Here is a 22,392-nt window from a genome sequence, read left to right on the forward strand (position 1 = left end):
AAGCTGTTTTACTCCCTGGGTTCCTGCTAAGCACCAGGAGATAGCTTACAATCAACACACCCGCAAGCTATCTCCTGGTGGTTTCTAGGGAAACTGAGACCCTCACAACCCAAGGGTCACACAGTTTCTAGAAATGCACTTGCAGAAAAAATACTGGGAGTTAGACGAAAGCAGTTCCTTGAAATGAAAACTTTGGCTGAACAGTTGGGAGTCCAAATGTTGATTAGATATCCATGTAAATGTTTAATTTGATATGAAAATAATAGTCATGCATATTTTGAACCAGACAATTTGAGAGCTTTTCTGGAAGCAAAAAGGATATTGGGGAACAAGTAGAGAGTCTAGTTATCGATTTAGAATGTAGGGAAGCAATATCTGTAAGATTTCCTGGTAATAGGATACCTAAGGTTGTAAACTTTACTATGTCTAAAGGTAGAGACTGAATAATAATGTTATGTATATGGCAGTAGTTATCCGAAATGTTAGTGATAGTGTATGTCATGATGTTGTATAAATTAGTAAAAAATAAATTAAAAAAAAAATACTGGGATCATCAGTCAGTCAAAAGACAGAGTTAACAAATTGCAAGAACAGCAAATGGAAAAAAAAGATCTAATTTACAAACAGTAACAGATAAAATAACAAGGATTCATACAGGTAATGCTAACTAGAAGTTTTCTAGCCAGTACCTGGGGAGGTTCAGGAAAAGCTGCTTCACAAGGATATATAGTGCTGAGGACAAGGCCTAGGCACAGCTCTAATTTCTCTACACAACCAAGACTGGAGAGTTTTGGCAAATTCTAGCTAGGTCATGCTGGGACTGGTGCTGTGAACCCAATGAAAAGCCTAAGGCACCAGAATCCTGACCAGTGGCTATACAGAATGTTGCAACATTATGGAAACTGGGGAAGTATGCTTCCCAAGCCTCACCTTGGGATATACAAGCAGCAGTGCTAGCTGCTAGAAACTACAGAGAGCAGCAGGAGTTAGGCTTTCACCTGCTGTCAGTTAAAGGATTGCAAAGGAAAATAAGAAAGCTCATCAGGCCCAATGATCCCCATTTCATTGCAATAAGCAATTAGGTTCTTTACAAATGGCTTCCATGCCCTTGCTGAGCCCTGAAACTGAGGCTATTATCTTGTCCTCCTCTCCCACTTCTTGAAGCATTCGAGCCTAGTCCCAGGTAAAGAGGGTGAGAACTGTGTGCCCTTGCTGTGCAAAAGGTCAGAGGCTTTTGAAGATGGACATCCTGGAGCCATTGGAGCCCTTTTCTACTCTGGAAGATTTTTGTGCTGGACAGAAGTCGCTGCTTAGTGCCCGTGAGGGAGCCTAGATACAGATATTGGGAATGGTACTTACACCAAATCTCTGAGGAAAATGGAGTGATAGGAAATACTTGGGTATTCCTGCCTCTGACCTTTTACTGTTAAACTCTCAGGCAGTTGACAAGGGAACTGAGTTGATGATGTTTACCCAAGATTCAGCTATTTCCATGGAAGGACTAGAAATAGGGATATTAGTTTTCAAAGGGAAACTACCCTTTGTTTATGATCACAGTTTTAATATAATTTATAATCCATTAACACATTCTGCTGCATCAAAGTGTGAGTCATGGGTGAGTGCCTCAAGGTTTGTGTAGGTCACTTCTTTTTCAGTGAATGCACGTACAGTACATCCTTGGTCTTCCAGTTGAACATTTTCCATATTTTTGTTTTCATAGGTGGCCTATATCAGCCTTTCCACGAGGGAGACTTTTTCCAAGGTGGGACGAGAACTCTTGGCAACAATTACAAGCACACACACTACAGCAATCTCTGTACTTCTGGATCGTGTTCGAGAAACAATTGAAAAAGTTGGGATGGTAAGTTCACAGTGCTTTTTAGCAGACCTTCAGTAATTCACAAATATACATACAGTCATTTTGGATTTTATCAAAGTAAGCGTAGTGATCTTTATTTGCCTCAGCTTCCACATTTGACCTCCAGCTTTGCCGTACCACTCCCACTCACCATTTTAGCCATTGCCTTGACCTAGTCCTTTCTTCCAGCTGCTCTGTCTCTGGCCATCATCTGGTCGCCTTGACATTTAGCCACCCTCTCCCACAGTCTCGTCCAGTCACTACCAACACCTGTAGCACCTGTAGAAATTGCCAGGCTAATGATCATTGCATCCTCTCAACTTCTTTCTCATCTTTTCTCTCCTTCACTGCTTTGTCAGCATTTAATGAGGCAGCTTCTTGTTACTAGCAGAGTTCTGTCCTCTGCTTTGGCACATTTGCCCCACTCTGCCCTTCCTGTATCCTGTAAAAATCCTTGCTCTGGCTCAAAGTAATAATGGCAGAAAAGAGTCAAATGGTTCATCCAGTCTGACCAGCAAGCTTCTTATGGTAGTAACTTTCACTCCATGCAGGTTACCCCCCCTGTTACTATTAAGGGTTGTAACTGTCATTCTGGACAGGTCACCCTCATGTTACTGTTAGGGAAGTAACTGCTGCTCCATGCAGGTTACCCAAATGTTTCTTTTAAGGTTAGTAACTAGTGCTCCATGCAGTTATCCCCAAGCCTTATGATAACCCATAAAAAAATTACTGGTAGCAACATTATTTGATAATGAGCCTTCTTGAAAATTCAAACAGTTCCTCTTGACATGTTTTGCTTATGGTCTTGGCTGTAGAAGCAGTCCTATGCTTTTTCCCTTATGTCTGCATATTTATTTATTTTTATTTATTTAAAAAAAATTATATTCTGCGTATTCCCAGTGTTCATGTGTGGATTACTAAAAAAACACCAAAACTCATAAAATTCCACACACATAACAATTACAATTAAAATAACAGCAACAAAAATTACCATACAGTAAATGAAACAGAATAAAACAAAATAAAATAAAACCATCACTGTGCCACGATATTACCTGTCCCAAAAGCCTCCCGGAATAGTACCCCAGACCTTAAGTCGTGGTCTGTGATGGATGTTGTCTGTATCACCCCCACTTTTGAAGTGGAGAGCGATGTTGCAATTGTGTCAAAGCATCAAGGCTTAATGATTAAGGGTAGTAATCCTCATGCCTAATTGCAGTTCCATGTAGGTTACCCCCATGCTTATCAGTACCCTAGACCTTAAAAGTAGGGGCTCTCATTGGTTGTTTCTGAATCCAATTCCACTCTCCCCCGCCGTCGAAGCAGAGAATTGCAGTTGCATTAAAAGCGTCAAGGCTTATTGGTCAAGGGTAGCAATCTCCATGTCTTCTGCTAAGGGTATTAACTGCCACACCAGCAAGTTACACCCATACACGCTTTTCTTCATTTCTGTCTTCTAGACTATAGGTACCATCAGTGTTTATCCCTCTTTGAATTCTTTGACTGACTGTTTTTGTGTTCACCACCTCCTCTGGAAGGGCATTCCAGGCATCCACCACCTTCTTTGTGAAGAAATATTTCCTGATGTTGGTTCTGAGTCATCCCCCCCCTTGGAGTTTCATTTCCTGACCTCTAGTTCTATTGATTGCGTTCATTTCAGCTCCATGCTCCCCTCCTTCCAGTCTTCTGTTGCACTTGCTAAGCAAGTCTACTATGTCCATCTAACAAACACTTTTGCTTCCAAGCCATGCTCCCCATCCTGCTCGGCATATCCCTTCCTCCAAATGCCGACTTCTCTCTGCCTAGAGTGAGGATCATTTTTCAGAAGCATTTTAAGGGTAAAATGACCTCAGAAATGACCTGCTATAAAATTACACCCCTCCCCTGGCCTCTGCTAGACTGTCTTACACCAGACTTCAGACCTTTAGCTGTTATACACCAAAGATCTGGAACATGCTTCCATTATCCCTTCGCTTGGCGCCTAGCTACCTCACCTTCAGGAATAGAGGCTTCCTTTCCAACTATCTAGTTACTAAGGAAATATTCCTATTTCTACAGCAACAACAAAGTAACCTGACTGTGAATCTGTCTTTAAATATGTAGATCATAAACCAATATTGTAACCTATTTTAAATAAATTATAATCTATTTTGAGGCCATTCATGGTAAAAAGTGGAATATCAAATATCAATAAATTAATAAATATGCAAATAAATGTACACAGGTATGTCCAGGTATTCATGTAGATTTATCTGAACTGAGTGGTGGTGTTCCAGAGGCCGAATTTAGAGGTTTGTGCTTATATGCATACATTTGCATTTTCAGAAGTATGCAAACTAAGATTTTAAGAAAACTTTCTACACATATCATGGATGTAATTGTGGATAGATGGCTTTGATGGGCTAATTTTCAAAGTGATCTCACACTCATAAATTCGCTTTGAAAATTGATGTAATATAATGTGTGTTTTTGCTGTCTAATTTGTGGGGGTAATTTATTTAACAACCCACATAATGATTGGTACTCACTGGCAGGGTGGATAAGGACCTATGAGGCAAAATGCTTGGGCAATGGCCACGCTAGTATTGCTAGTTATTTTGTTTGATTAGGCATGGAAAAAGTTGGTGTTGGGGGAAACTAAGTGAGGATCTCGTATGCTCTTTAAGTTAAGATGGTCCAGAACGTGGCAGTGTGACTCCTTACTGGATCCAGTCTGTATGACCATGTCCCTAATGTTAAAAAAAAAAAAACCAAAAAAAACCAAACATACATTTTTCAATTGCTTCTAGTGAATTTTCACACTAAGTTTAAGGCTTGTTGCCTAGTATTTAAAGCATGGGGGGTTTTGGTCCCAGTAACCTTCAGGATAAGCTTTCTTTATATGTTCTATAATCGTTCACTATGCTCTCAGGAATAGGGTTTGTTGGTGGTCCCCAAAATAAGAGAAATTTGCTTAATGTCAGTATGTCAAATAACTTTTTCAATATTAGGTCCAACTAATTGGAGCCAGTTATTACAAGAGTTGGGGGGCCTTCTCGAGATTTGATGTTCTTCTGTAAGCTGCTAAAAACATTGAGGCCAATACTGAAAGGCATTTAGCTGGATAACTCACAAGTTTTCAATAGCCCCTGTACTTCTGCAGCTAAAAATTGGCCAAATAAGTAATGGGTGTTTACAGGCACATTACGGGGCTGGGATGGCATGTCCGAGAAATGTATTTGGCTAAGCCCGATATTAGGAGTTAGCTGAATATGTTTATTGGCTAACTCTAGCCATGCCCTCTAGTAGGTCTAAAGTTATCTGGATAACATTTTAGTGGTGATAGCCTTAAAAAAACAAACAAACAAGTGTGGACCTGGGGGTCCAAATTCCAGCCCCCAGATTAATATATATATATATATATATATATATAAAAAAAAAATTTTGCCCTGCGGGGCTGATCTCTATCCTCACCCCTCCAATCCACTCCAAGAATTTTTTTTTAAAGTAGAAGTATAATAGGTTGATGCCAGGCTCCACCCTTCCTCTCCCTGATTAGGATACGTTTTTAATCCATGCGCCCTCTTCTCCCTCTTGCCACCTCCTACCACCCCAGTTTTAATCCTCCCATCCATCCAGTACCTATCTGAATCCTTTTCTGTGCTAGGATTGTGGGTACATAATCGCGACTGCTTTCAGTGTTGCTCAGATAGCAACACTGGAAATGTAAGCTACTAATGTTACTATCAGAGATTCCTTTTTTTTAATATAGCAGATTAAGGTTAAAGTTATCCAGCTACCTTTAGCCAGATAACTGTAAATCTAACCAGTGATATTCAAAAGATGGTTGGTTATGACTAAAGTTATCTGGCTTAAGTTAGCCAGATGACTTTATTCAATGATATTCAGTAAATCCCCCTGAGTATCCCAGATATCTTATCTGGCTAATGTTAACCAGATATCTTATCTGGCTAATGTTAACCAGATAAGTTATCAATTTTTTCGGTTTCAAATATTGGCTTTGTGGTTAGTTTCACAAATATTTTGATTTTATTTATCTCTGGGAAGAAATATGGATGCTCTGTATTTTATATTTAATTATATTATTGGTTTGTTAATTGTAATGTGAGCAAATAATTGCTTTGTCTTTATTTATTTATTTATTTTATTTATTTAAAGGTTTTTATTTACCGATAACCGTTTGCACATCGTATCGGTTTACAATTAACGTATAACAAAGATATAGAAGATACATGGAACGATTTGGTTACATGGCATAGTAAGGGAAAGGTACATATGCAGAGAGTACATAACTGTTGAGGGAGAAATATATAAGTATATATAAATCTGTATAAGAGAAACTATGTACACTCTGGTCATATTTGAAAGCAAGTTACATGGCATGATCAGAGGTGGTAAATAATATTTTATTGTGAACTTGTTGATAACTTATATTTATATTATAAAATTGAATCTATAGACAAAGTCATGTAGAGAAAGGGCACCCGGGGGAGAAGGTAGGGGTTAGGGGTAGGCTAGCTTGAAGAGCCACGTTTTCAGTTTTTTCTTTAATTTGTGTGTGCGTGGTTCCAAGCGTAGGTCGGGCGGCATTGAATTCCAGTTGATGGTCCTGCTATTGAGTGCTCTGTCCCTAGTGGAGGACCGTTGTTGTGTTTTAGGAGAGGGAATGTGAAGGGTTCCTTTATAGGCAGATCTGGTAGGTCTGTTGGAGGAGTTGAAGTGGAACGAGTTGTTTAGCCAGGTGAAGTTCTGGTTGTGTAAAGTTTTGTGTATAAGTGAGAGGGTTTTGTAGAGAATTCTAGAGGAGATAGGGAGCCAGTGGAGGTCTCTAAGGATGGGTGTGATGTGCTATTTTCTATGGGGGTTTGTTAGAATTCTGGCAGTGGCATTCTGTAATAATTGGAGGGGTTTGATGGTGGAAGAAGGGAGGCCTGTTAGAATTTGTTAAAATAAGTGTGTAATAAATGGTTGAGTACAAAGGAGGGAAGACAAGACTGTCCTAGGTAAGGAGAAATTGTAAATGATCTTCAACCACCATAATGTACTGTTAAGTTAAAACTTGTTTTGTAATCCGCCTTAAGGCCTCTTATAAAAAAAGGCAGAATATCAAATGTCTGTCCATAAATAAATATAGGTGTTCCCACTCTGTGACTGGCAGCTGGGAAGTATCCTTAACAGTATGAGTAGAAAAACTAGGCAGGCTGCATGGACCGAATGGACTTTCTGCCATCATTTACTGTGTTATATTGCTATAATCAACCGTATTGGCAAGAGTATCTCAATGTTCTCTATCTCATATGCTTCTAAGTGTTAATCTGTTGAATGTGCAAAATGTTTATTTCTGAGATTCTTGTTGACCTGAACCTATCTGCACTCTACTGCTAAACTACACTGTTTTTAGTAGGATATACATGTTCTTATTTTGGCCTTGTTAATTCTTACCCAGGAGTTTGCATGAGTGGAACAAACTTTCATTGAGGTTTACCTAGCTGCAATTTTTCAGATTAACATTCTTGATGTGAATGAGCAGTGACAAAGAGCCACTAAAAAATCTTACAAAAGGTGTGCATGTAGATTAAAAGTTTGGCACTTAGAAAGGCTTGTAATAGAGGATAAAGGAGCATACAGAACTTTATTTCAATTTAATTGACTAGGAATTTAAGATATAGGAATAGCTCACATCAGTCCATAAAACAGACCAAGGACCTCCTCCCTAATGTTTTGCTTCTGCGTCCTCTACTCTGTTTGAGCAGATTAATAAACGGATCATAAAATACTCTTCTAGCTTAAATTTTTAAGTAATTGGAAGTATAGTTTCATCTCTCCTTTTATTCTCTTTTGTAAGTCTTGTTGCATGCGCATTGTTTTGTAATCAAGTTTTCTTAGGGAATAGCCATTGCTATTAATTGCATCAGTAGCATGGGATCTTCTTAGTGTTTGGGTAATTGCCAGGTTCTTGTGACCTGGTTTGGCCTCTGTTGGAAACAGGATGCTGGGCTTGATGGACCCTTGGTCTGACCCAGCGTGGCAAGTTCTTATGTAATAATCCTTTATTCCCTGTACATACCCGGATCAGTCCAGACTGCTGGGTTTTGCCTCCCTTCCAGCAGATGGAGACAGAGGAAAAACTTTGGGAGCACCCCCTCTTAGTCCGGTGTACAACCTGCATCCTCTCAGTATTTTTCTGACTCCAGCAGATGGAGGTGGCATAACCTGTGGTTCTGACTATCTTCTCTCAATTAAAAAAAAAAAAAAAAAAAAAAAAAAGAAACAGCAGGACAAGAGAGAAAATCTACACCTTTTTTGCTTTCATATTGCTGTGCAGGCAGGACAAGCAGGACTTTGAGCCTCCTAAGGGGTTGGCAGGTTCCAGTGGGACTATCCCCCCTGGTAGCAGGCATACAGAGCGGGGTTGGTGGCCCTATTTGCTCCCCTTTTTTGGGCACCGGGGGTGATTACAGGTGGTCCAGTCCCTACCCCCTCTACCCTTCTTGGATTCAGAGAAGCCATAGCTCTTGCCGATAAAGTTTTGTTTAAAAAAAACCCAAAGATTGAGGAGTGTGTTGTCTTCAGCGGCAGGGTTGTGCGAGGTAAGGTGGTGCGGTTTCGCCCATGTTCTTGGCTCCCAGGTCTCTCCATGTTTGCCCTTGGTACTTGGTGCCCCCGTACTCCTCTCAGCCATGCTGCGCGATCAGGCTTGCTCCGCCTGTAGGGAGCTGTCCTCAAGTCTCTCCTGCGCAAGCATTTGTACATGGTGCCTCCCCGGCGGGAAGGTCTCTTCCGGAGAGGCGGGGGCTGTATTGGGAAAAGATCTGCCGCTTTGGAGCTTGTGGCCGACCCGTTCCTACTGAGCGAGGGAATGGTGGCCATCTTGAAATCTCTTGCGGCTGTGAAAGAGAGGACAGTGGGGGGAGGAGATCTCTTGCCCAACTTGTTACCCGTTGTTGAGAATCCTCAGGACTCCCTTCATGATGACTCCGAAGATGACCCTTCAGAGGTTGCAAGACCTGGGGGCCATTATTCTGGTGCCGCAGGAGGAGCGAGGAGCAGGATGTTGTTCCATTTATTTCATTGTACCCGAAAAGGAAGGATCTTACCTTCCCGTTCTGGACTTGAAGAAGGTGACCCGGACCTGCGGTCCCGCATTTTCGAATGGAGACCCTGCGATCGGTCATTGTGGCTGTTCGCAGCGCGGAGTTCCTAGCTTCTTTGGATCTGACTGAAGCGTACCTCCACATCGCAGTCTACAGGGATCACTAGCGATATCTCTGCTTCATGATACTCTGTCAGCATTTCTAGTTCTGTGCCCTTCCCTTTGGCCTGGCGACAGCTCTGCGCACATTCACCAAGGTGATGATGGTGGTGGCAGCAGCTCTTTGGAAAGAGGGAGTGCTTGTTCACCCATATCTGGATGATTGGCTGGTGAAGCTGGAGGCTCTATGCAAGCTGTCCGTGGACAAGGTCTTGCTACGCCTACAGTCTCTGGGTTGGGTTGTCAACCAGGCCAAGAGTCAACTTTGTCCCTCTCAAGTCCTGGACTTCTTGAGAGCTCACTTCAATACCCACGTGGGAAAAGTCTTCCTCAGGTAGGAGTGCATCCTCAAGTTACAATCTCAGGTTCAGCATCTGTTGGCAGCTCCGGTGCCCAGAGTTCGGGACTACTTACAAGTCCTTGGATCATACATAGAAACATAGAAATGACAGCAGAAGAATACCAAACGGCCCATCCTGTCTGCCCAGCAAGCTTTGCACTTTTTATTTTTTTTTCTCATACTTCTGTTAGTCTTGGCTCTTAGTAACCTTTTGGTTTTATTTCCCTTCCACCCCCACCATTAATGTAGAGAGCAGTGTTGGAACTGCATCTAAGTGAATATCTAGCTTAATTAGTTAGGGGTTGTAACCGCCGCAATAAGCAAGCTACACCCATGCTTATTTGTTAACCCAGACTATGTAATTCAGTCCTTGTTGGTTGTTGTCTGTATATAGATCCACTTTTCTTCGTTCCCCCTGCCGTTGAAGCAGAGAGCTATGCTGGATATGTGTGAAGTATCGGTCTTTCTCCCCTGCCGTAGAAGCAGAGAGCTATGCTGGATATGCGTGAAGTATCAGACTTTCTCCCTTGCCGTAGAAGCAGAGAGCTATGCTGGATATGCGTGAATTATCGGTCTTTCTCCCCTGCCGTAGAAGCAGAGAGCTATGCTGGGTATGCGTGAAGTATTGGTGTTTCTCCCCTGCCGTTGAAGCAGAGAGCTATGCTGGGTATGCGTGACGTATCGGTCTTTCTCCCCTGCCGTTGAAGCAGAGAGCTATGCTGTATATATATTGAAAGTGAAGTATCAGGCTTATTTGGTTTGGGGTAGTAACCGCCGTAACAAGCAAGCTACTCCCTGCTTTTTGTGAATGCAAATCTTTTTCCACATTTCCTCTTGCCGTTGAAGCTTAGAGCATTGTTGGAGTTGCATTAACCGTGTGTATGTTTATTGAATAAGGATATTATCTCCAGGCAGTAGCCGTCATTCCCGTGAGCCACCCACTCTTCATTCATGTCCTCTAGACTTTATGGATCCACAGTGTTTATCCCACGCTCCTTTGAAGTCCTTCACAGTTCTGGTCTTCACCACTTCCTCCGGAAGGGCATTCCAGGCATCCACCACCCTCTCCGTGAAGAAATACTTCCTGACATTGGTTCTGAGTCTTCCTCCCTGGAGTTTCAAATCATGAAAGAGCGGTGCACCGAGCCTTACAGAGTTTTCTTCCTCTTGTACACAGCCAGGTGGTGTGGGTACTGTCAGACAATGCAATAACAGTAGCCTATATCAATCGCCAGGGAGGAACCAGAAGTGGCCAGATGGCGTTGGAAGCAGAGCTACTGATGACCTGGGCAGAGAAATATCTGGACATTAGCGGCATCTCACATAGCAGGGTCGGACAATGTGCAAGCAGATTTTCTCAGCCGTCAAAGACTAGATCCCAGGGTGTGGGAGCTCTCCCTGGATGCCATGTCACTCATCTCGAGCAGATGGGGTGCTCTTCATCTGGATTTGATGGCGACTCGAATGAATTCCAAGGCTCCGCGTTTCTTCAGTTGTAGAAGAGAGCATGGAGCGGAAGGGGTCAACTTCCCTGGCCACACGATGTTCTCCTGTATGTGTTCCCTCCGAGGCCTCTGATAGGCAAGGTTCTGCGAAGAATAGAGATTCATCCGCAGAAGGTAATTCTAGTGGCTCCAGAGAGGCCTTGAAGACCCTGGTTCGCAGACCTGATCAGTCTCACTTTGGATGGACCCGTGCGTCTCTCATCTTCTGAATCTGGTTCATCAAGGCCCTATATTTTTCGATCAGGCCGATTGCTTTTGTCTTGTGGTGACTGAGGAAGAGAGGGTATACAGAGGATGTGATTACCCCTCTTCTTTGGGCTTGGAAGCCTTCTACTTCCTTGACCTATGTCAGGGTCTGGAAAGTGTTCAAGTTAAGGTGCTGCGAAAAGGGATTCTTCCCCCGCCAGTCCTCTGTAGCTCATATTCTGGCGTTCCTACAAAAAGGTTTCAGTAAAGGCTTATTGTTCAATTCCCTCAGGGTGCAAGTGGCAACCTTGGGGAGTTTGAGTAGCAAAATTCTTGGGACATCCCTAGCGGCCCATCCCGATGTCATTGTTTCCTTTGTGGGGTGAAACATTTGAATCACCTGGTTTGTCCGTTCTGCCCATCCTGGAGTCTTATTTTGGTCCTCGGGGTGTTGTGTGATGCTCCTTTTGAATCCCTGAAGAAGGCCACCTTGAAAGATTTAACTTTGAAGGCAGTGTTTTTGGTGGCAATATGCTCAGCTCGGAGGGTCTCTGAGTTCCAAGCCCTATCTTGCAGGGAGCCGTATTTGTAGTTTTCAGACTCTGGAGTTTCTCTTCGAACGGTTCCCTTCTTCCTTCCGAAAGTTGTTTCTGCTTTCCACTTGAATCAGTGGGTGGAACGTCCGGCTTTCCCTCAGTTGGAGCCGGATTCGCCTCATGCCAAGGAGTTGAGGTGCCTGGATGTCAAAAGAACCCTCTTGCGCTATCTTTAGATCTCTAATGCTTTTTGGGTTTCGGATCATCTTTTTGTTTATGGAACGGTGCTGGGAAGGGTCACAAGGCATCTAAAGCAACCATTGCCTGTTGGCTGAAAGAGGCCATTGCTTCCGCTTACATTTGTCGAGACATTTGTCGAGGGCAGGCTGTTCCTCATGGCCTGAAAGCCCACTCAACTCGATCTCAGGCGGCTTCCTGGGCTGAGTATCAGCTGGTTTTGTTGCAGGAGTTCTGTAGGGCAGCAACGCGGAAGTCCTTTTGCTAGACACTATCGTTTGGACATGCAGGCCGCTGGCGCTGATGATTTTGGAAGCAGAGTCATTTGAGAGGGACTCTCAAGGTCCCACCCCTGTTAGGGAAGCTTTGGTACATCCAGCAGTCTGGACTGATCCAGGTATGTACAGGGAAAGGAAAATTGGTTCTTACCTGCTAACTTTTTTTCTTGTAGTACCATGGATCAGTCCAGACACCCACCCGTGGGAGTGGGCAAGGTATTCCGTGAGAGTCCATTTGTCTTCTGTTATCCTTTTTTGAACCCTGTCTCTGCGGATTATTTAGGGGTACAGGTTTCTCCGTATCCTTTTCACAATCTCAGGGTTTATTTCTTTCTTGTTCTTGCCTTGAAAGTTTGTTACTGCTTTGATAGAACTGATCCGTGGTACTACAGGAACGAAAATTATCAGGTAAGAATCAATTTTCCAACATGTCAATGAGCATGGCTGCCCACCTCTGTCACTCATACTGTGCAGCAAGAAGGCTGCTTCATAAAACAGAATATTGGATTTCTTCTGGTATTTTGCAAAGATGATAAAACTATCTGTTGTGTGCAAATCTTTAGTTCACAATTATGTTTTTTGTTTCCTTGAGGTATCCTTATACTTATTTAAAGAATTGCCGTTACACCTTTGGATTCCCACCCCATCGGAGATGGCTGTGATCCGGGATTGGCTGTTGAATTACCAGTTGACGGACGTGGAGAGTAAACTGGCCTGCATTATTCTGGAAGGACTGAACTGGGGATTTAGTGATCAGGTGTGATATGAAAACCTGAACATGTAATTTCTAAGATGACAGAAATACTTCTAAACTAAATATTTGCAGGTATTCTTTACAGTGCATCCTATTTGCCACCCATAAGTGACCTTGCATCCTGAGAGATGTACGCTTTGGCTTTTGTGAGTCATGTGGAATATGAAACCTCTGGATAGTAGAGGAATGAGGAGGAAAAGGGTCCAGATGTGAGGCAACATACCCAAACTCCAGATTCTGAGCCTCTAGAAGTCCACACAAATGGTTTCCTTATACCTAGCAGGGCACCATGGGTAGAATGGATGCCTTTAGGGATGGTATTGCAGCGGTTACAGGATTGGTGTAATGTGAACTGATGAAAGATGTAGAAGAAAAATAGATAGTCAATTGAACCAAAAGCAAGTTATGTAATATTTGCTGAGCCTAAAGGTAAAGTATATGAGACTTACAGCTCTTGTAGGTGCTCAGGAAGGGCGAAGATTTGCATACATCAGACTTGTTAGACCCAGAGTATGCAGATACCTCATATGGAGTCATTAAGGAACAACTGAAACTAGATTGACTAAGGTACTCCATAGAGTGGGTTGTAAACTGCTGGGTTAAGGATTGACTCAAAATGATATATGTTATATGAAATAGGGAAACCAGGTAGTCTTGAAAGCTCATGTACTACATATTTATTTTTAGATAATTCTTATTGTAGTCCACAACTGAACCTCTCTTCTGCTGATGTAGCGGCACAGCAGTTTGCTGAGAAGCTATTAAATACCTCATGGGGCTCTCAGGGTGGTCCTGACAGCGAGGAAAGACAAGCTTTCCAGGCTTTTAGGTTTCGTATTTCTTTGCATCTCCCGGTACAAGTCACACAGCCACACAAGTGAGTGGTATTCCACAAATAAGTTTACTGGGATATTTGGTAAATTTTGATCATTTGACAGATAGTGCAAGCTTTTCTAGTATAATTCATGCAGAAAAAGAAAAGCAAAAATGTTCACAGACACAGTCCGTGGCTTTCCAATCAAAGAATCTGCACACTAGGGGTTTTTCTCCTTTCCCACCCCTAACCAGATACTTTTTAGAATGTTCCCTGCACTGGTACTTTCCCTGTAATGGTGCTTGAGTAAAATTTGCTGATTTTTCTCTCTAAACAAATCAACTAAATTAAGATGCTGAAAGTAGTCCAGCAGCAGGAGGGAGGCTTTCCAGTCTTTTGTACTGAGTGCCACATGTATGATTATTTTCTAGCTGGCAAGTGGTTGTGTGTGTCCACTGGCTGCAAAGAGCTCCTAGCCCTCAGAACAAGTCCGAACTCTGGAGGCTAGAGTGGCAGACTTGGAGGAGCTAAGGGAGACAAGGAAATATATAGAGAGACCTTAAGGGATATGGTAGAGAATTCCCACCTCCAGTCTGGCAGCCCCTGTGCTGTCTTGGAGGAGAAAGGTTACCTGGAAGAAGAGCATCACTTTGAGGCAGGAAGCAATCCTGTAGTTAGGACTTGCCCTTAAGGTGATGAATATCCTCTCGCACAGAGGATAGATTTCCAGGGGCATGTGCCCAGGAAGGAAGGGTTAGGATGGCTGTTGTAGTTGATTTTTCTGTTATTAGGAAGGCTGATAGCTGGATGGCTGGTGGACATGAGGATCTCTTGGTGACATGCCTGCCTGGTGCAAAGATGTCTGACCTCATGTATCACATAGATAAGATTTTAGATAGTGCTGGGGAGGAGCCGGTAATCTTGATACATGTGGGTACCAGTGACATAGGAAAGTGTAGGAGGGAGGTTCTGGAAGCCAAATTTAGGCTTTTAGGTCCTTGCTCGCGTGCCTTAGGTGATTCTGGAAACAAGATGGCGGTCGGCAGTGCCCACGCCATCCCGGGAATGCCGGGGAGGTCGGTGTTGGTTAGCAGAGGCCGCCATTCTTCATAGAATTGACGGTGCAGGGAAAAAGGAGGTGAGTATGAGAGGTCGCAGCTGTCTGCGGCCGGGCGTAACATTCACATTGTTTTTTTGGGCAACCTCAGCTTCATCCAGCTCAGAGGGGGAGTGAGTTTGCTTAGAAGCTTGCTTAGAAATTTCTGGTTGTGGCTGTCATCATGGCTTGGGTGCAGGTCAATACTGAGGGACTGTAGGTGGCACCCTGGGTTATGTCAGTGTTCGTAAAACTTTCTCTTCATCTGCTGGCAGGGAAGCAAAACCCAGTTGTCTGGACTGATCTGTGGTACTACAGGAACGAAAATTAGCAGGTAGAACCAGTTTTCCTTTACTGTTCAGACATAAAATAGGGAAGCAAGACAGCAGCTCGCTGCTCTGGAGCCCCCTTCCCCCCTGTACACAAAATACTTACAACCATATGGCTTAAAACGAGGCCGCAGTTTATTAACAAATATAATCCGAGCCCACAACTTGTTAATACAATAAACCAAAACAGAAATCCCCCGCTCCCATCCTCCGTTGTGCTCCTCTTCGCTTACCACCGCGTCCTAATGGTAAGTCTACTTCGACACCCCCCCCCCCCCCAATAACTTACCCCGCCACGGCACCAGCGAGGGTAAGCGTGCGGCCTTTAGGTCTTCCCGTGTAGCAGCCCCAAACTACACGGGCATTTCCCCCCCCTCCAATGTCCTTCACAATTGAATACAATACATTCCAACTTAGGGCTCGGGTTTTCCGCCACAAACAAAGGCAAACCCTTTGCCTTTGTTCTCCCCACTGCGGCCCTTCCTAACGAGATTGCTGCTCTAATCCTTCCTCCAGGGAATTATTGAATAAGTCCATTCCAATGTCCGAAAGGTGCACCCCATCACCCAAAAAGAACCCTCCCAGCCCCTCCCATGACCAAGCATGCTGAATCCAAAAACCCCCTTGTTGAACCAACCATTTTCCAATTTGTCGATTCAACTTTTTTACCCCGTTACGCCATAAAGGCTCTGCACAATGCTTGATGTGAGTTATAATATCCGACCATCCTGCTTTCGTATTGGGCATAACTAGCATGATTTGTGCCAAATCTTTCCGCATAATTGCCACTAATTTGCAGCAAGACATTTTGCCAATGTCATTTCCCCCTAAATGGATGATCAAAAGCCGTGGTGCACCCCAAGTGCGAACTTCCCCCGGAGGAAAGAGAGCAACTTCCCCCCCTACCATGCCCCCTTTTCCGAACCATCGCACAATCCATTGGTTGGTGTTCAGGTTCAAGTTTTCTCCATAAGGCCTCTTAGCAGCCCGCCGCCGAGCTCGATGAACATAAGAATGGCCCACGACCCAAGCAAGGCAAAGCACGGTATTAGTGAAAGGAAATGGCCCACAACACCCCTATATCTCCTTATTTGCGCACATATGACCTGAAAACCGCAGACTTTCAACGGCCGAGCATTTGAATCCTGCTCACCGACCATCCCAACTCCACTTCCGTAGTCGCTGCCTCGATCCTAAAAGAATGCGTCGAGTACCTCCCCGCATCCCACCCTAACCCTTCCACCGCCCATTGCAACACACGAGTGAACAGAAAGATGGTTAGCGGCAAACCATTCTCATGCACTGAAAAGAAACCCCTTGTTGCTGACCGTACACGTACAAAAGCCTGCGCACTTTGCACAGGACACACTACTGCATCCCGCGCTCGCACCAGTGAAATCCAGCATCCTCTGCCAAATTGATCCGTTTTGGATTTCCTAATGCACAACTTGACTAGACGCTCATAAACCCAAATGTCTTGCGCCCTCAAACCATGCCCATCACCTTGTGTCCTGGACTTGGCAACTAATTCGCTAACACGCAGGGCTCCGAAGAATGCAAACACGTCCGCTACGCGGAACAACAAAACCTCGTACAGGGACTGGCACACTACCTTCAATTGTTCTGCTAATTTTAAAAAATCCTGGTACTGGATAGGTTTTCGCTGGTCTCCTTTTGAGCATATCCCCTGCCCCAGCCCCTCAAGACTCGCCTAACCAGAAAACTATTCAGCGGATCCCTCCAACCCCTCAGTTTCTGAAAGAAAGCGAAGCCTGCCAATTGGCATTGAACCGACCCTAACGAGTAACCCATCCCTTTGGCCCACAACATAAACTGTACCACCTCTCTCTCCCTTACTTCCCCTCTCTCCCACCCCAAAGTCTGCAAGAAACAAGCAACCGCTCCTCTGCCTGTCAGATAAGATTTCCACGTAGCCAGTGCCAATGATTGGAGGGTGCTAATGTAACCCCAATATTTAAAAAGGGCTCCAGGGGCGATCTGGGAAACTACAGACCGGTTAGCCTGACTTCAGTGCCAGGAAAAATAGTGGAAAGTGTTCTAAACATCAAAATCACAGCACATATAGAAAGACATGGTTTAATAGAACAAAGTCAGCATGGCTTCATCCAAGGCAAGTCTTGCCTCACAAATCTGCTTCACTTTTTTGAAGGAGTTAATAAACATGTGGAGAAAGGTGAACCGGTAGATGTAGTATACTTGGATTTTCAGAAGGCTTTTGACAAAGTTCCTCATGAGAGGCTTCTAGGAAAGTAAAAAGTCATGGGATAGGTGGCGATGACCTTTCGTGGATTGCAAACTGGCTAAAAGACAGGAAACAGAGAGTAGGATTTATTTATTTATTTATTTATTTCAAATTTTTATATACCGGCATTCGAGACAGCAGTCACATCATGCTGGTTCACATAAAACAGGGGTGCATAGAAAACATAACTATAACAAAGGTGCTGAAAAGGCAGTTACATATAACAGGGTGATAAGAACTTGGATGAGAAGGAAGAGAAAGGATAGGTTATTAAATTACATATGTAAAACAATAGAATGGATAACCAAGGTGTAGTTGGAGATTAGTAGACTATGTTGGCGTCCGGGAAGGCTTGTAAGAATATCCAGGTCTTTAGTCTTTTTTTGAAGGTTGAGATGCAAGGGATATACAACCCCCAAATAAATTATTTGGCTATCTGCCTACTAAGTAAAAATGTTTCCGGCCATCTCCACCCCCTTATCAAAAAAGGACATTAACTCAGATTTTTCTTCTTTGGATGGTTTCTAGGATGCCTATATCTAGTTTGTCCCCTTGCGATGTTGGCCTATAATTTACTTACATAGATGTTAGATCCCTTAGGTTTCCATCAAGAAAATCCACAACGCAGGTGTTTATTTTGTGCTTAATATAAAGAGCTGCTCCTTGCCACCGCCCCCCCCCCCCCCCCCCCCCAACACCTTTTTTTTGGTAACCTATCCTGTCCTTTCTGAAGAGAGCATATTCTGGTATATTCACTTTCCAGTTTTGATTATCACTGAACAATGATTCTGTGACTGAAGCCACATCAATGTCCTCTTTGATCATGGGTGCTGCTAGGTCAATGATTTATTAGACAAGAGCAGTGCTCAAACCAGTCAGATTTTCAGAATATCCACAATGAACATGGATTAAATGGACAATTTTTTCAGTGGAAGGGAGTGGGCAGTGGAGTGCCTCAGGGATCTGTATTGGGACCCTTACTTTTTAATATATTTATTTATAAATGATCTGGAAAGAAATATGAGTGAGATAATCAGATTTGCAGATGATACAAAATTGTTCAGAGTAGTTAAATCACAAGCAGATTGTGATAAATTACAGGAAGACCTTGTGAGACTGGAAAATTGGGCATCAAAATGGCAGATGAAATTTAATGTGGATAATTGCAAGGTGATGCATATAGGGAAAATAACCCATGTTATAGTTACACAATGTTAGGTTCCATATTAGGTGCTACAACCCAAGAAAGAGATCTAGGCGTCACAGCGGATAACACATTGAAATCGTCGGTTCAGTGTGCTGCGGCAGTCAAAAAAGCAAAAAGAATGTTGGGAATTATTAGAAAGGGAATGGTGAATAAAACGGAAAATGTCATAATGCTTCTGTATCGCTCCTTGGTGAGACCGCACCTTGAATACTGTGTACAATTCTGGTCACCGCATCTCAAAAAAGATATAATTGCGATGGAGAAGGTACAGAGAAGGGCTACCAAAATGATAAGGGGAATGGAACAGCTCCCCTATGAGGAAAGACTAAAGAGGTTAGGACTTTTCAGCTTGGAGAAGAGACTGCTGAGGGGGGATTTAAAATCATGAGAGGTCTAGAACGGGTAGATGTGAATCGGTTATTTACTCTTTCGGATAATAGAAAGACTAGGGGGCACTCCATGAAGTTAGCATGTGGCACATTTAAAACTAATCGGAGAAAGTTCTTTTTTACTCAACGCACAATTAAACTGTTGCCAGAGAATGTGGTTAGTGCAGTTAGTATAGCTGTGTTTAAAAAAGGATTGGATAAGTTCTTGGAGGAGAAGTCCATTACCTGCTATTAATTAAGTTGACTTAGAAATTAGCCACTGCTATTACTAGCAACAGTAACATGGAATAGATTTAGTTTTTGGGTACTTGCCAGGTTCTTATGGCCTGGATTGGCCACTGTTGGAAACAGTGGCCCTGAAGATGTCCCACTTGAAACAAGAGAGCATCAGCAATCAAATTCAAGTTACCCAGCACGTGCCTTGCTCCTATAGTCACTTTCCAGTGCATGCATAGAAAAACCATTTCCCTGAGCAGCCTAGATACCTTTAAACATTTTGTGGCCTGTCTGTAAACCACCTGAACCACTCCTAAGTTGTCACACCACCATACCAATTTTTTATTCTGCAGCTCCTTCCCCCAAATCGTCAATGCCACTATGATAGGAAAAAAGCTCCAAGAATGTGATGTTTCTTGTCAACCCCTCCTTGACCCAACCGTCCGGCCATGCTTCTGCACACCACCACCCCTGGAAATATAAACTGAAATCGCAGGCTGCCTCATTTGAGACTTCTGCTTCTTGCATCAGACAAACTCCATTAAAAGAATCTAAAAATCTTTCCCACACTGCCAATTCATCTTTCACCGCCCTAGTGACACGGATTTTATTTATTTATTTATTTATTTATTTATTTTCTTTTATATACCGACATTCGTTGGAGTACATCACATCGGTTCACATTATAATGATGAAATGATGCCCTGTCTTTATCCCCAACAGTCCGGGCTGACAGCCGATGAATGAAAGCTCGACCCATCGGTATGACTCGGCAGGCAAAATTCAGAGAACCATTTAGCCGATTGCATCTGCCTCAAGGTCACTTTTTCCGAACCACGGACTGTCCGCACCACTTCCTGCAACTGGATTACTTTCTCAGCTGGCAAACGCGACACCATGTCTACAGAATCTGATTCGATGCCCAAAAAGGTTAGCCTGGTGACCTGCCCTTCGGTCTTATCCTGAGCTATAGGCACTCCTAAGGACTTAGCTACCTCCAAGAAACCTGTCAACTGACGCTGGCATACACTGGACGCGCTTGACCCTACGAACAAAAAATCGTCTAAGTAATGTAACATGCTCGAGCACTCATTAAACTGCATTGTAGCCCATTGAAGGAAAGTGCTAAAGGCCTCAAAGAACGCACACGAAACCGCGCAACCCATGGGCAGACAACAATCAACGAAATAACCCCCTTCAAAATAAAACCCTAATAGGGGAAAACATTGCGGATGGATTGGTAACAGCCAGAAAGTGGATTTGATGTCTGCCTTAGCTAGCAACGCCTCTGCCCCTGCACATCGCACCAAGGCTATATCCTCGTCGAATGAAGCATATTGTACCGGGCACTCCCGTCGCAGGATAAAGTCATTCACTGATGAGCCTTCTGGGTTCGATAAATTCAGAATCAACTGGAACTTACCCGGGACCTTCTTCGGGATAACAGCTAACGGTGACAAATGCATCCTGTCAAAAGACCGAGCCTCGAAAGGCCCCACAATCCTTCCTAATAGAATTTCAGCCCTCAACTTTTCTCGTACCACATCTGCCATTCTATAAGTCGACCTTGCGTTTTTTGCTCTTTCCCCGGAACCCGGACCCATGTAAGGGATGATGAACCCCGCGCTAAACCCCTCCCTCAGCAATGCAGCCGCCGCTAAATTAGGATAACCCCGCAAACTCTCTATCAAGGCAGAGAGCTCAATCGGTGACTCTGCCTTTCGGTACAAATCTTCAAAATTTACTGCCCTTGGTAAGGGCAGCACTCTGTCCTTGGGAACATTTGGTAGCCGGGTGTGCACTACCGCAGGTAGAGCATGCATGCCTGAGCTTGCATTCAGGGAACAAGCACATGATCTTGTTGAACTTCCAGCATACCTGCGACCCGCTCCCAATAACCTGACCTCCAGGTTCAGTCCTTTGATTAATTCCTGAACCTCGAAAGGAACTACCCTTAGCTCCCCCACCCGAGGACCCTGCTGTACTACCACTTGCAACACCACCTGCTCCCCCGCTTTTGATATTCCCGATGCCCTTGTTAGTCATCTGTGTTAACCACAGATGAATGTCCTGGGTTCCCCACGACATAAACTTATTTCCGGCTGGCAAGGCGTAAAAAACCCCTGACTCAGTTAACGATATTCTTTGATATTTTTGGACCTGCTCCCTCTCTTCTAGCCTTCTTCTTAGCCTTCTTTTTGTCTTATCTCCTCCCCCTCCTCCCTTCCAGCAACTTAAATACGTTCACAAATTTTCGCCTGCGTATATGCTTAACCAGGCGCTTGGGAACCTCCTCCCACAATTCCGTCAGAGAAGTGAGGGCTGGGTGTCCCATGTCTTGCCAAGGACCTTCCCCCAGGGCAGAGCTCCTGCCTGGATCAGCGTTACTCGAGCTAGTAGATGACGAAGAGGAACTAGATGAACTGCTAATTCTTGACTTCTTCTTTTTCTTTGCCTGCCCACTTTTACTCCTCCCGTCCCGGCTTCCCAGCATACCTGTTCCGACTCCCGAAGAGCCGCTCTCCCTGACTCCTGATGCGCCTCTGCTCTGGAGCTCATCTACCAGCCGCCACACTTCCATCATTCCCGTCCTGGACAGTTCCCGCCTCACCTTGAACTCCCAGTCTCTCCATGCCTCTTGACGCGACAGCCCTGGGACAGCATCGCCTTCGGTGCCTGAAAGAAATCCTCCTGCCCCATATGCCCCTTGTCTACCTGCTGATACACTCCTCTCCTGTCTGTCTCCCCTTGCAGCCCCCCTAGGGGTGCCCTGCTCCCTGCTTTGACCCCGTGGCACCTCTCGGACCCAATCCTCTACCCTGGAAAAAAGCCTCCCCAGGGTACTTGCTGACCATATGAGGCCATCCCCCAAAACTCTCAGAGCTCCCGCCTGGATTGCCTGCGGTCCTACGAGGCCCGCCCAACCCCTGGCCCATGTAATGTATGATGATGTCTGTGACTAACGCGACTGGGATGCAGCGCTCCTTCCCCGTGGGTCATCTGAGGAGCCTGGGGGGGGGGGGGCCCTTGGCTGGAGGGTCTCTGCTCTGTGCAGGGTACCCTGCCCAATGTCCCGCTTCCCTAGCGGCCCTGCTCTGAGGTATCCCGGGATGTGTGCTTGCCCTTAGGTCT

General features: G+C 44.3%; 1 protein-coding gene across 1 annotated transcript in view; it reads left to right on the forward strand.

The window, feature by feature from the left end:
- The window catches only part of EPG5 (ectopic P-granules autophagy protein 5 homolog), a 335,394-nt gene that overhangs the window by 80,965 nt on the left and 232,037 nt on the right, over positions 1–22,392 (forward strand). Inside the window, exons 13-14 of the mRNA XM_029580866.1 lie at positions 1,721–1,861; positions 12,785–12,949. Of these exons, the coding sequence (XP_029436726.1) occupies positions 1,721–1,861; positions 12,785–12,949 (306 nt within the window). The remainder of the gene's footprint in view (positions 1–1,720; positions 1,862–12,784; positions 12,950–22,392) is intronic.

Source organism: Rhinatrema bivittatum, chromosome 1 (assembly GCF_901001135.1).
Source record: "Rhinatrema bivittatum chromosome 1, aRhiBiv1.1, whole genome shotgun sequence".
Lineage (NCBI taxonomy): Eukaryota > Metazoa > Chordata > Amphibia > Gymnophiona > Rhinatrematidae > Rhinatrema > Rhinatrema bivittatum.